The following is a 15372-nucleotide window of genomic DNA, read 5'->3' on the forward strand; positions in this document are numbered from 1 at the left end:
GAAATATGCAGAAAAAATGGAGAAAATATTTACAAGAGATCTTCAGCATGGCGCAAGGAGTACTGTCAGGAATGGCTCTAGCATGGCGGCTCAGGGTGTGCAGTTAGACGTGAATCCTTATAAATCATGTAAAATTATCGGCTGTAATATCATCTATGTAATGTTTCTCATAATTTATATTAGCATAATAACCAGACAAAAAAAGACTCTTCTTAGGTGTCGTTTAATTGGGATGACAATTTAGCTTACGTGGTAGCTTAAGAATCAATTGAAAAAATGTTGGTCCAAATCCAATTACTAGGGAACATTATATTAACCCAAAATATAAGAAGAATGTATTTTTTTTTCTTAAATAAAAGCTATGGAATTACCTAGTATGGTTAACATATATATAGCAATTAATGACTATGAATAATAAAGATTTGATAACAATTTGCATCCTCTTTCATTTTTGTTTAATTTTATATTATTAAAAAAATTAAACAATCACATTAACCATATAATAAAAAATTAGATTTTTTATTATATGTTATATTTTAAATTTTTTAAAATGACTTTAAATTACAAAAATGAGGAAATCTTATATGTTGTATTTTTCTTATATGTTATATTTTTTTCTTATATGTTGTATTTTGAATTTCTTAAAACAACTTTAAATTACAAAAATGTAAGTTTTTCTTAAGCATACGACTAAAATCATTAAAATGATATGTATCAATTCGATGGTTGATATGAAACCTTTCAAAACCATATGGAAGATAAATTTTAAAATAATTCAACTATAGAAACAATATTGTTCACATTTTTTAAGAATGTGTTCGGTGGAGAAAATAAAGTTTTTGTGTCATAATTTGTTTAATGTTCAATCCGATCAATCCATGATATATTAATTATAGTTTAGTTCTATAATTTTTAATAAAAATTGATCCGGTCCATCGGAGAGAAATTATATAATAACAAAAAAATACATTGTATATGTATAAATAATATGAACAAATATAAAAAAAAATTATTGATAATATATACAAATAAATTCACCAACCGCAAGGCGCAAGTTTTATCCTAGTGTTACATTAATTTTGAAGAAAATGTTAGGAACGGATCATAGAACCGTTTAAATATTTCATCAGCCGATTAACCCTTTAATCTGTAAACTGAATTTTGTTAACACCCCTGCTAATATTCTTTTTCCAATAATCTCTGTCGAAGAAACATAAATCTCTCAATGATTTATGATCCTGAGGTTATGGAAGGCGTTGAGTGTTCAGGTTTGGACGCATATGTACCACGATATTTTTAAAATCTATTGAAGACCACCGCTTGTTGGATCCTTAAATGAAAGAGAAACACCCAAATTGCGACTCAAATTTGTTTGTATCTTCATCATATATTGGGTTTAAACTCTGAATCTTTGTGACAAAAAAAAGACCCAGAATCCAAATATATTTTTTATGAATTCAAGGCGACCTTATAACTTTTAGATTTGATCAATAAATATCCAAAATGTGATTTACAATATATGGCTTCTTCGTACATATTGGTTTACAATCTACTTTTAGCTTCTTATACATATTCCCATGCATGTATTAGTTTATGTTAATGTAAATAATATTTGGAATGTACAACCATGTAGTACCATATGTTTGCTTTAATTTATTTTTTATCATCAAAATAAACAGACTTTTAGAATTTTGTAAACCAAACTGACAATTCTGCAAACCAAACTGACAATTCTGCATCCATATTAACTATATGCTTGTTTTATATAACTGACGAATCATTTTTTTTCTTTTAGAAAGCCAATTCACTTTATCTTTTATATCTTTGGGAGTGACCACCATATAATGATGCTAAATAATTGAGATAGGTGATGGATAAGCTATGCGCAGCTGGGAGCACATGGGATATAAAAATATCATATCATCTAATCCTTTTTTGTAAATAATATCTAATATCTTAAAGATGGTAGAAGGCTTCAAATAACTTAAAACTAAAAGGCATGGTCCGCTTTGAACCGAACAAAAGGATATGGAATAAAAGGTCGAACAAACAAGAACATGTGCACAACTCCTTTTTTGTCACGATATTTGATAGAATACAAAACCGGTGAAAATAGTTGATATTCCCAGAACACAGCAACTAAGAAAAAGACATAAACAGGCGGAATTCTACGGAAATAAAACTTTTTTTTTTTTTTTTGTCATCACGGAAATAAAACTATATTAAAGAAAAACAACACAGAAATATTATATGATATTTTAATAAATTATCAAATAACTTGAAAATAGTTTAACAAGTTGCAAGTCTGTTACTTTTAGCAAGTATTTGTAAATGCAAATACTCGTTTCCACAAACCAGATACAAATTTAAATTTCCATTATCTATACAAAGTAAGTCAAACATAAGTAAGGGTTTTGACAAGTAAAAGGGAGTATTTGCAGTATAGATACTCCTTCAACGAATATCTATACTGAAAACTGCAAATACTCCGTTGTGCAGGTTGAAGGAGTTCACACATGTATGTATATAATTTTGACAAGTTAAAGTTGTCATATCGAACCACGTAAAAGTCCTCTTAACAATACTGGAAATATATATTAATCAAATAATCTTCTATGCTTACAAAACTTATAAAGTAAAAGATCATAAATGTTTTTTAATATAAACTTCACTAAAAATACGAACTCCTCTTAACTATACTGGAAAAATATATATATCAGATAGTCTTCTAAGCTTACAAAATTTAAGACGTAAAAGATTAAAAAAAAAAAAAAAAAAAAAAAAACTTGAAAATAGTTTAAAAAGTTGCAAGTCTAACCGGCAGCCTCCAAGTTGAAAACTTAAAAAAAAATTATATAAGTTTAATTAAAATAAATAAATTAACAGCAATAACTATAAAAAAAAATATATATATAACTAAGAGTCTAACCGGCAGCCTCCATGTCATCCTCTAACAGAGATCCCATTGTACTACCTAAAAATCACTATAACAGCATAGATTTTATAGTGGTCTTCGCATCAAACACTCACTCGATTTACAGAGAGGAAAGAGAATCACGTGTAGACAACACTTAATCTTGCTTATAATGTCATGTTGGATAAGGTCCGGGCGGAGAAACCTTTTCTAGCACCACCAACTATTGGTTTATGGTTGATTTGTGCCCATGATTAGGTAGCATACCGAATCGGTTCAGTTAACCGGTAGTTATTGGTTAAACTCTATAAATGAACCTATGCAACTCTTCATGAATGTATGTGTATGTTCATTGAAGATATGTGTCTCTTCCTTGAAGATATGTGACCTTTCGCATATGTATCATTTGGTTGTCTATAAATAAGACACATTGTAAAGAGAAGAAAACAATGGAGTAATAACAAAATAATAATAGAGAGAGACGTTTTAGAAAGAGAAAGCTATAAAAATCAACTAGAATGGCATTTGAATGGTGGCAAGTGGTTGATTTTCGTCTGTGATTTCATCCCCGATTCTTGTCCGATTTGTATCAAGTAGTGTTCATCAACAAACCAGACTAAGTTATATTTTCAGTTTAACCCGCTTCCGCATTAGAACTTCTAACATTGGTATCAGAGCATTTGGATTCGATTCTGGCATATTTACATTCTTAATAATCATGTACGCATAATTTGGACATATATTTAAAAAGATATTAGGATAATATGTTTTGATCATGTAATAAGTTTATGTCTAACATTTAAAAAGTTAAATTGTTAGATTCGTTTTGTTAAGTTGATGGAGAATCTAGATCTATTTTTGATCAAAATTTAATGTGAGAAATTAAGTCAATCGAGTATTAATTTGATTTAAGTGATCTTTGTAAACAAACATGTTTTATTTGTTAATTCATGTTATAGAATACAATGATCTATTGGGAGTTCTAATGTGTTTAGAACTTAAAATTTTGCATAAAATAAATTAAATTATTGTAATAAGATCTTAATATGGGTGATGATTGGGAACATAATGAACTCTCGGTCTTGTATTTAAATCAAATTACTATGGTTTAGTTTATGTTTATTGCAAGATTATATTATGTAATAGAAGCATTCAAAATTAATGTCTCTAAGATGTTCCAGCAGGTATGTCTTCTGCTTGTAAGAACATCATTGCTTAGCTCAACCGAGGAGAGAAACTGGATGGTGATAATTACGATATATGGTATCCGAAAATTCAGTATGTCCTTGAAGAGCAAGAGGTGAAAGAGACTGTTTTCCATCTCATGGAAGATCTTGCGAAGGGTACTACAAGTCAACATGAGAGAGATAAAGAGGCATATACTGCCTGGAAAACAAAGAATAATATAGCTCGCATTACTATGATAAGTTTTATGAATGATGATCTCATGTGTGAGTTTAGAGAGTACAATACTGCAAAAGGCATATGGGAGGCCTTAAAAGAGAAGTTTTGTGCCACATGGACAACTAAACTTAGGAGACTTAATCAAAAATTTAATGACTATAAGAAACACCCAAATAATTCGATGAGGCAGAATCTTAGAGTCATGTCAAACATGATTAGAGAGCTCAAAAATGCTGGTCAGGTTATATCTAATGAACAGAAATTCCAAGTGGTTCTCTGCTCGTTACCTGAAAGTTGGGACCATATGAAGGTTCAGATGATGCATAATATCAATGTTAAGACATTTGAAGATATTTCACGTCATTTTGAGTTAGAAGATGAGTGCCTAAAGGCTGCTAGACCTTTTAACGAAGCCACCTTTGTAAAATCAAACTAGGATTTGAAACGCAAGAGAGGTAACAAGGGAAATAAGGCTCCAAGTCACTTGGGAAACAATTGCAAGGTTCCGGTACTGGGTATCAGCACTTGCCAACTACATATGTGTGGTGGGAAGACTCTCATTTTACATGATGTATTATATGCTCCTGAAATCCATCGGAGATTGGTCTCTGTTTTAGCTTTACTTAAGTTAGGATTTAGTTTGAACTTTCATGATATGTGTTTATACATTTCTCTAGAGTCTGTGTTCTTTGGTTCTCGTTATACATATGATGGTTTCATTGTAATTGTACTTGATTGTATTACAAATAATAATAATAATAATAATAATAATGATGATGATGATGATGATGATGATGATCATCATCATCATCATTGTTTATCATAACTGATCAACCTTGGCAATAAGCTCATCTATCTTCTGGGTGTCAGAACTGTTCCCTTTCTTGGAGCAATCACTCTCCTCGTTCTTATTGGCTGAGGTAGCAGCCATGTTCTCAATCAGCTCAGACGCTCCATCAGTGGCCTGAGTCATGAAGTCTCCATTGCTAGCAGAGTTCATAGCACTCTGAAATTCCTAGTCAACTCCATCATAGAAAATGCCCAGGAGGTAATCATCATCAAATCCATGGTGACGGCATTCTTTGCGGTAGTCATTGAAGCGCTCCCATGCGTCACAGAAAGGCTCATCAATGAGCTGTCTGAAGGAGGTGATCTTGTTCCTCAATGCAGTTGTTCTCTACTTAGATTAGAAATGACTAAGGAACGCTGATAGGACCTGCTTCCAGGAAGTAAGAGAACTCGTAGGGAGAGAATTCAACCACCTTGCAGCCTTGCCATCAAGAGAGAATGGGAACAACGTGCACTTGATGTAGTCTGGTGGTACTCCATTGGCGCGAGTAAAGCTGCAGAATTTTTCGAAACTTTCAATATGCTCCATTGGAATCTCTGCTGGAAGACCATTAAACACTTTCCTCTGCACCAGAGCGATCAACGCAGGCTTGATCTCACAGTCTTGTCTCAGGCAGGGTGGAGGAGTAATGGCATAGCGCGTAGTAGGAAAGTTATGCGGAAGATTTCTCTGCCCGATTGGAGCAGCTTGCTCCTGCTGTAGTGCGGCCTGTTCAGCAGATTGTTGAGCAGCTTGTTCCTGCGCTTGAATGGTGTGCTGCAACTGCTGCATTTGCTGTTGCATTTGTTGCAACTGAGCAGTGAGTTGCTCTTGATTGTCGTAGTTGCCCATTATGGTGTTGTTCGGCCCTGATTGTTGACGGTTTGTTCTTTCTAACCTCTAGCTCCTGGTTGCTAAATGTAACTAACTCTCCTTGTGCGTTTTTTCCGAGTATGTCTACTGGTCATGCACCTGAAAAATTAGCTGCAACAAAAAGGATAGAGCAAGTTAGAGGTCTTAGACTAAATAAAAAACTGAAAAATAAAGGTAAAGAGCTGGTCCCCGTCGCAACGACGCCAAAACTTGATACACTAAAATTATGTCTTTACTACTGCAAGCTAACAGTGTAGAAGAAGTGAATTCTTCTTTACCGAGATCAAAAACTTTTCATCCCTTTTTGAGCGTAAGGATAGCCAACAAAGATGCAACACCAACTTCTTTTCCCAAATTTATCTTTGTCCCGAGAGAGATGAACAAAACACCCAAATACTCGAAGTTGAGAGTAACATGGTTTCTCTCTATTAAGTAACGCATATGTGACCGGTGCTTAAGAATGACAGATGGTGTACGGTTTATTAAGTATGCAGCAGTCATGGTCGCGTCTCCCCAAAATTTCACAGGTAAGCTGCTTTGAAATAATAAGGCACAAGCTACATTGAGGATGTGACGATGTTTCCTTTCAACTATGTCGTTTTGTTGAGGAGTGGCAACACAAGATGTATGATGAATGATGCCATTCTCATGAAAAGTAGCTTTGCTAGACACATAAACTCAGTCTCATTGTCATTGAGAACAATTTTGACCTCCTTCGAGAATTGTTTCGCGGCCATTTTATAGAAGTTTAGTAGGAACGTCAAACCTCAGACTTTTCGAGAAGTAGATAGGTTCAGACAGCTCTAGAAAAGTCATCAACCACAGAAAGAAAGTAGACAGCTCTAGAAAATGTACGAGTGCGATATGGACCCCCAAACGTTGCAATGAATAAGTTCAAAACATTATTTATTTTATTTAAAATTTCATAGAAAACATCTTTAGCCTGCTTAACTTCAAAACAAGTGTCACAAGGACATGGAGAAACAGTTTTATTGAAATCTAAAGCAACAGATAAGTAAGATAACACTGAAAACAAAAGATGTCCAAGCCTCTGGTGCCAAAGAAACCGATCTACTGAACGAGCAGACTTATCAGAAACTTAAACCCAAGCCATAATATCTTTAAAGTAGTAAACCCCATATCTCTCTTCACCTGCTCCAATCAGCGTCCTCGTGAAACGATCCTGTAAAACACGCAAAGTAGTTGGTTTGGCGAAGCAACTTTGAAACTGATATAAGAGAACAATTCAAGTTCGGCACAAATAAAACATTGGACAACAGAATGGTTTTAGAGAGATGTCACCAGTATGGGTAGCTTATGTTTTGTTTCCATCTGCGAACCCAACGGGACATGGCGGAATGATGACTATTCGAGAAACGAGAGCTCTCATGTCATGTGGTGAGAGGCTCATGTATCCAATATAAGATCACCATATTTCTTACCATTCAACTTATCAGACAATTTTGTTTTCTCATTAATCATCTGAGTAAGAGCTCTCCATTGTTCCTTGGTGAAAGCTGGAAACGTCGAAGAGTTTGAAGAAGTTGCATGAGCAGTGTTGGCTCTAATCGTATTGCTTCTAATGCGATCAGAATTAGAAGCGCCATGACCACAACCTCCTCATGCTCCTCAGTTTTCACTTCGTGTTGGTGGTGTTTGTTCCCACCAGTCTGGAAAACCTACAAGTTGCCAACAATTGTCTTTCTCATGACCATGTCGGCCGCAATGGGAGAAAGTGACTACACGATGGATCCGTCAAGAGTTTTTTTTTGTCTCAGATGGTTCCTTCGTGGCGACGAAACCGACATCATTGTGTTGTGCTTCTTGTTCCTTAGTAGAAGTGAGTTGTTGTTCTTCTCTGACTATTCTGGCATACGCTCTGCTAAGATCAACGGACGAGTCTGTAGCTATAATCCCTTGACTGACGATTCCAAACCGAGCTTCATCTAAGCCCATAATAAACTGATGTACCTTCTCTTCTTCTCTCTCTATCTCATAAATCGCAGAAGCACTGCGACTGCAGGGAGGAAGGGGTTTGTAGGTGTCAAGTTCTTCCCACATCTTAGCTAGACGTCCGAAGTAATCCATCACTGTTTGTTCGTCTTGCTTGCATGACGCGATTTCCTCGTTAAGATGATGAATTCTAACTATGTTTCCCACTGAGAAATGTTTCTTTGAATTCTCTCACAACTCGTGAGAATCAGATATGAAGGTGACTATAGAACGAACGCAAGCTTCTATGGAAGAACGAATCCAGCCAACGATCATAGAGTTGACATATGAACATAGCTCGAACAGTGGCAGGTTTATGTACTGAGCCATCAATAAACACTAACTTTCTCTTAGCCCTAATATCATTAACCAACTCAGTGGACCATTCGTTATAATTCTCACCCGTAAACATCACCGATGTTATCAAAGCTCATGGATTGTCGGACGCAAACAAGGAGTAAGGGGTGGACGCATTACCGACGCTTTGCTCAACCTGAGACCTGCTCGTCGTTGTATACTTACTTGCGGAAGACGCATCTTTGTCGACCATGACTAGAAACTGTTGTTCTTACCAAGAACAAGACTGATCGACAAAGATTAAGTCACATAACTTTTATTACTATGATATCATGTAAACCAACAATAATATTATAAATTCTGAACTGTATTGACGTCAAAGACTTACATGTGTTTATATACAACAATGAGAAGTCATAAACCTAAAAAGATTAGGATAGCTTAATATGTAAATATCACAAGATAATGACAACTATCCTTATTAATAGGATCCACTTTTTGACAAAAAAACGATTTTCATTTCAAAGAAAAACGATTCTAACCTAATGAAATAGTTGACCACATAAATTAATAGTGGAAATACATGCAAAATAAATGCAATGTAGAATGAACATTACGTAATGGAAGCTTATTTAGTCTAATGGTTTGAGTAATGGTTCATTGATGCTTATACACCAGTAGATCTGGGTTTCGATGCACAGAAAAGACAAAATTATGCAAATTAATAGAGAAAATGCTTATAATGCAGTCAGACGTGAATCCTCATAAAGTAGGTAGAATTGTCGGCCGTAGAATTATATGTAATATTTTATATAGTTTGTAATATCATAATTATCTAACGTTAAAAAATGAACATTACATAAAAAATATAGAATATTTGATAATAATGCAAATGAGCCAATAAGCAAGAGAGTCCGGTGTTATTAACAATACCATTTTCCACAAGCTGATCTCCCATTTGTCTTTGACCTTATATTTCATTTCTTAACAAACAAGAGAATCATTTTATCATATAACTATTGTAAATTTCAGAGACCAAAAATAAAGGGGTCTAATCGAAAGTAGGTTTAGTCGTTTAGGTAAGAAAGAGGCTTACTTATACCTTTTGGTAACGTGTTCGTCAATACTGAACCTATGAAGCCCACCCCACCTACCCATCTTTTCTGATAATTCTTTTATATGCAACATAACTAAACATAACTATTTTAAATACATATAATGAACTTATATATCGCGTGATGATTTCAACATCAAATGACTAGCCTTAAGAGATTTTCATAATAAAACTTAAAAATACACAAAGAAAAACTCCATTTCTGATTCTTATTTTATAAAAATGGGGTTTAGCATCTATTAAACTAGTTGGTGATACTTAGACGCATCTTCTTTAACAGCAAAATGTTTGTTTTAAGCCTTTAACAGAATATGTATCCTCACGAAACAACAATACTCTAAATAGGAAGATGCAAATTGCATGTAAACATTAATTCAGCCATTAATTTTGAATATATTTAGAATCTAATTTTATTTCCCTTCACATTCCAAACTTTTCTGCGTGTATTATTATATAGTATTTTTTGTATTAGCTTAACATAAAATATTTAATATTGTATGCAATGGTGCAAAACTTATATAAAAATATATATAAACCTATACATGTATCTATCTTTGTGTGTCTCTATTATAACGTGGATCAAGATTCTTTCTTATCTTTATCACTCTCACGTTCTTTTGTCTTCAAACGCACACAAAGAAAAGAAAAAACCAAGAATGACTATACCGTCAAGAATCCTCGAGACGGCGGCGACGCCACCACCACAACCGTCGGAGCAGATTCTGGCGGCGGAATCTGACATGGTGGTGATCTTGTCTGCTCTTCTCTGCGCTCTCATATGCGTAGCTGGCCTTGCCGCCATCGTACGTTGCTCTTGTCTCCGGCGATTTACTGCCGGAGGAAATTCTCCGTCGCAGAACAAAGGGTTGAAGAAGAAAGCTCTTCAGTCTCTTCCTAGATCCACTTTCACCGCCGCGGAATCAACCTCCGGAGGTGCCGCCGAAGACGGCGGAGATTCAACGGAGTGCGCGATTTGTCTCACTGAGTTCGCCGACGGAGAAGAAATCAGAGTGCTTCCTCTTTGTGGCCATTCCTTCCACGTGGCGTGTATTGACAAATGGCTTGTCTCTAGGTCTTCGTGTCCTTCTTGTCGCCGGATTCTCACACCGGTGAGATGTGGCCGGTGCGGCCATTCTTCAACGGCCGGGAGGCAAAGCAAAGATCATCAACATGACCAACACTCGTCGCAGCTCGCTTCCTCTGTTCCTACGTTTCTTCCTTAACACAATCTTACTTATTATCGGAATAGTTAATTTTAATAGTGTCTTGTAAAGTGGGTTCAATTAGAAACTAGTGATCTCAAGGTTTTTTTTTTTCTTCCTGTCGTTTTAGATGTAATTCCACTGTGTTAAGATCAACTAGATAGAGTTCAAAGTTGGAGATGTTTATCTAAATAGCAAAATGAGTTAAATCATAACTTTCTTTTTATTTTATTTACACAAATAAATTGATTGTTGATTAGACAGGTAATGGAGTCGGCCATGTGAGCTTATCTGAACATGAAAAACAAAACCATGCCTCCTCGGTCCCCCCGAAACTGCCAAATTTACTTTCAGACAAACACGGCCCAACAGCTATAATGACTCGGTTAGTAATAGTGTGAACAAAAAGACAACTCCAAACCGAAATAAACTGAAGTTAACCGTGAAGGGAAGGAACAGGACCAGGTAGCCAACATTTAAGTAAATAATTGCCATGTGTACTAAAGAGCGATTATCAGTTTCTCACATGGCCAAAACAGTATTTATAATTCATCTACGGGAGCTCCGTTCAAATGTTTTTTTTTTTTGAAAAAAAGCTCCGTTCAAATGTTTCAAAAAAATGTCCACATGCTGGCCCTGCATGTTTGCATGACTCAGGTGCATGTACCAATGTTTTCGCACAAAAAAACGATGGTAAAAATCATGATTTTTCTGGTTTCTTGTCAAAAGCACATATTTTATAGCAATCACAAAAGTGTGTCAACAAAATAAAGAGGATTGAGGTTGGATCGACAAGGCGGGCATAGGACATATTCAAACTCAACAAAGCATCCTCACAGATTTTTAAATGTGGAATTTAAGTTTCAACTATCAAGGGCCGGAAAGTAACAGGACCATCAGCTACTTATGAAAAATTTGGTACGAAACAAACGTGAATTCTTGTTCCTGCGAGAGACAAATAGTATCAGGATGTATGGTAGTCAAGAAAAATTTACGCACACGATGCGGAGAACCAAAACAATCGGCAAACCATGTATTTTTTGAATGTCTACCGGTGGTCTAAGTTTGGACATTCTCACAGATTCCAACGAATCTATATAATTTTCCGACCCACTCATTTTTCACAAATATGGATCATTTATATTGGAGAATTTCTCTGTAGATGGAAGATCATCAATTTGCACATATCCTATGGTATATTTAAAAATGAAGAAAAAACAAGGTTTTTAACAACATAGACATTGATCCCAGGGACACTCTCAAACTAGCATAAACGAAATCATTACTCTGGATGGAAGCACAGTCTACAATTATGCGCAGGGTTCCCCCAAATTGGGAGATCGAGGCTAAAACCTTACCTTCCATACCGGTCAGATGGTGTTTCACAGATAGATCATATAAAGATAAAGATGGACACTCAAACTAAGGTTAGTATAGCACTTTGGAATATTTTTATGGATTATTGGGGGCGAAAAACACTAGATCTAGTCGTTCACCGCTTCACTCGGAAGTAGAATCCTTTATCTTGGCAATGGAATGTATGAGGAATTTACGTCAGTTTCATGTCACATTTGCAACAAATTATTCTCAATTGGTGAAGATGGTTTCAAACCAGAAGAATGACCAGCTTTTGTAAGTTATTTGGAAGATATCAAGCTCCCGAAAAGGAAGTTTTCACACTTCATAGCTCATTCATATACCAAGAACGATGAATTCAAGGGCGGATAGGCTTAACGCAGTGCTAGGAAGCAGTTGTCTTTTATCGTCTCAAAGCTAACAGTTTGGTGTACAAAGTATTTATGAGTCTTTTTGAGATAATTGGCTAAATATACATAAAAGTGAAAGAAATTGGGTAACTACCCAAAACGCTCAAAAACCCTCTTACACTGTACACGTTTTGGTCCCCCTTGACAGTATTGCCCCTGCCCAAACATTCATCATCTTTCTCTCTCTTTCCCGAATCTCCATGTCAATTATATCTCTCTTTTCTTCTTTTTCTTTTTCTTCTCAAAACACAAATGTTTTCTCAATCTTCATTGAAGTTGAAAGTTTCTCCTCAAACCCACAATCAATTTTCTCATCGAATGTTTTAACAGTTGTTTACTTCCGACACAAATCCTACACTAATCTCCTCATCTTCAACTCAATTCTTAGACACACCAAAATTTTTTATCCAATTTATGAATCTTCCATCGATGAATTAAGAATTACAATTGGTTACAAGAATCGACAATCTACAAAGAGAGAAAAAAACACAGTAGAAAACTCAAGTGTATATTGTTGTACATTAACAAATGATGTTTAACATTAAGTTTTAACGTAAAATATTATAAAAATTGTTACATGATAACTTCTTTATTAGACACATATACTTATCACATATCAAAAACAATGACCTCAATCTTATATGTTATTTACTAGAAAATATAATGCTAAGTGTAGTTAGTCCAGATATCTTATTTTGTTGCATTTAACAAACCATGTGGTAGCTAACGTTAGATAATTTTAACATCTTACTAGCCATTTTAAAAGCGACAAAATGTTTCATAACAGCTAACCAAATATGTATTAGATAATAAACATATTTTGTAGAAATTTACAAACCATGTATTATATAATACATTTATTTTAAAGCAAATGAGGCTTAACGTTAAATTATAACATAAACGTTACATGGCTTTGTAGAGGATAAATTTTTTATTAGAAATATAACTTATAAAGTACAATAAAAATGACTTCAATCTATTATGATATTTCCATATAAAACATGAACTTGGATGTAATATTGGTTTATATATAATATAATAATTATTAATGGTTAAGCATATAAAAGTTGAATAGATAATGGTAAAGTTAGCATGGTAACCTTTTTGGTATCATCTACCAAGCCACATATCAGCTATCGATGTTATTTTTAGCATCTTATCAACTATTTTAAATCGACAATATATTTTGTAGCATCTAACCAAACAAGTATCAGATAAGAGAAACATATTCTATAGAAATTTATAGCCATGTATCATATAACCATAACTATTTTGAAACGAAGAAATTTAACATAAAGCTTTAACAACTAACCAAACTTGTATATGCTCACGAGAATTATTTGGTAACATCTAATCAAAATTTACCAGTTAACAGAAATCTTTTTCTTGTTATACAGCCATATGCCTTTACCAGCATGTGAGTCGAAGATATCTCCCCTTTATGCGCCATAAAATTGTTTAGAATCTTTATATCATGGTGGACCTCAAACAAATTGACAGAGAAGCTATGGTAGATGAACTCATCGAGAGAATATTCTTTGGATTTAGACACTGTGTTGAAAGAAATACACTTAGATGAAAAGATAATCACATCAATGAAAACAAAAAAGAATTGAAGAATCCATTGCAGAAATGGAAAAACAAATAAGTTTAGGGATTTTAAAGAGATATAAGAGAGAGAAAGAGAAGAAGATTAATTATCTGGGCAATAGATTTTGAAGAAGAGACACAGGAGAGAAAGAGAGATGGAAGGATTTTGGGAAGGGTAGTTTTGAGGTATACAAATATCAACAGTGTATGGATAGTTAGCTAATTATGATTTTTTTCATGTATATGTGACCTAATTTCTCTTTTTTTTTTTAATGTTGATGACAAAAAAATCAGAGAGAAACCAATATTTTACATTTTTTTATTATTTGGTTTTTTTTTTTCAAAAGATATTTAATCTAAAATAACTAAATCTTATTGGTTGAGTGAACCTAAGAATCCTTTATATACTAAAACGCATGTCGGTTAACCAATCAAGTTCTGCCATGTAATCCACATTTACAAAATTAATCAAAAAAATAAAATGCAACAAAAAAAAACTCTATCGCACGTATCCCATACCTCCAATCCTCCCTCTTCATCCACAAGCTTTTTTCCATGTTCCTATATATTTCTAAAACTCAGTAAAACAAATGAAAACAAAATAGATTAGGAGAAAACTACACTCTTCTTTTCTAATTTTCAATAACATAATACAAACTTGGGGCTGTATATAATGTTAAGAGTCAGTGCCGACTTCTATTAGACTGTATTCTCGAGTGATTCTATCAAGAAATAGTGGATATGATCGCTCTGAATTAGTCGAGTGGAGAGTAATTCAACCAGTGTAAAGAGATTCAAAATAAGATCTGGCTAAAAAGGAGAAAATAGAATGATGAAACACGCACATGGTAAGATATGAGGAACAAATTCTGATTAAAGTTAAAAATGCTTCTGTTCTAATTGTTTTCCTACTGTAAAATAGTTTTAACAACAAAATGTAAACTGAAAACACCATTGAAATACTACCGAAGGTATAGTGGCTATGAATGTAATAAGAGAAATTAGCCATAGATTACAAGTTTAGAATTAGAAAAAACACACGAAGAACAAGACATAAAGAAGTAAGACAAAAGTATAAAACTAATATTTGTATTTAGTGAATTAATTAAAATCAAAGTAATTTTCTTAAAACCAATCTAACTTCATTTTATATGTTGTGGTAAATCAGAGAACTGATAAGTTTAATGATTTGTTTATGTATACTCATCAAAATAATATAAATATAGTTTAGTTGTATATAAATGAGACTTTTATAGTCTTATTTGTTAGCAAAAATATACCAGGAACAATACTAGTTTCTCTGAATAAAATATAAGATCCTAAATTAATAGATGAGAAGTGCAGACCTAATTCTAGCAGTTGCAAGAGAGAAACCAAACAAAATTAAATCG

General features: G+C 34.0%; 1 protein-coding gene and 1 non-coding gene across 2 annotated transcripts; both read left to right on the top strand.

Annotated features, from left to right (window-relative positions):
- The first annotated feature begins 5379 nt into the window (after positions 1-5379).
- LOC125576739 lies at positions 5380-5486 on the top strand. Its single transcript, XR_007315165.1, has one exon. It is a non-coding gene; the product is annotated as a small nucleolar RNA R71 (small nucleolar RNA).
- Positions 5487-8856: 3370 nt separating this feature from the next.
- On the top strand, positions 8857-10837 carry LOC106447245 (probable E3 ubiquitin-protein ligase ATL44). The gene has a single exon (XM_013889132.3). It carries the CDS (start codon positions 9921-9923, stop codon positions 10644-10646), a length of 726 nt encoding a protein of 241 aa, XP_013744586.2. The 5' UTR covers positions 8857-9920; the 3' UTR covers positions 10647-10837.
- The last annotated feature ends 4535 nt before the right edge of the window (positions 10838-15372 follow it).

Source organism: Brassica napus, chromosome A7 (genome assembly GCF_020379485.1).
Source record: "Brassica napus cultivar Da-Ae chromosome A7, Da-Ae, whole genome shotgun sequence".
NCBI classification, from domain to species: domain Eukaryota; kingdom Viridiplantae; phylum Streptophyta; class Magnoliopsida; order Brassicales; family Brassicaceae; genus Brassica; species Brassica napus.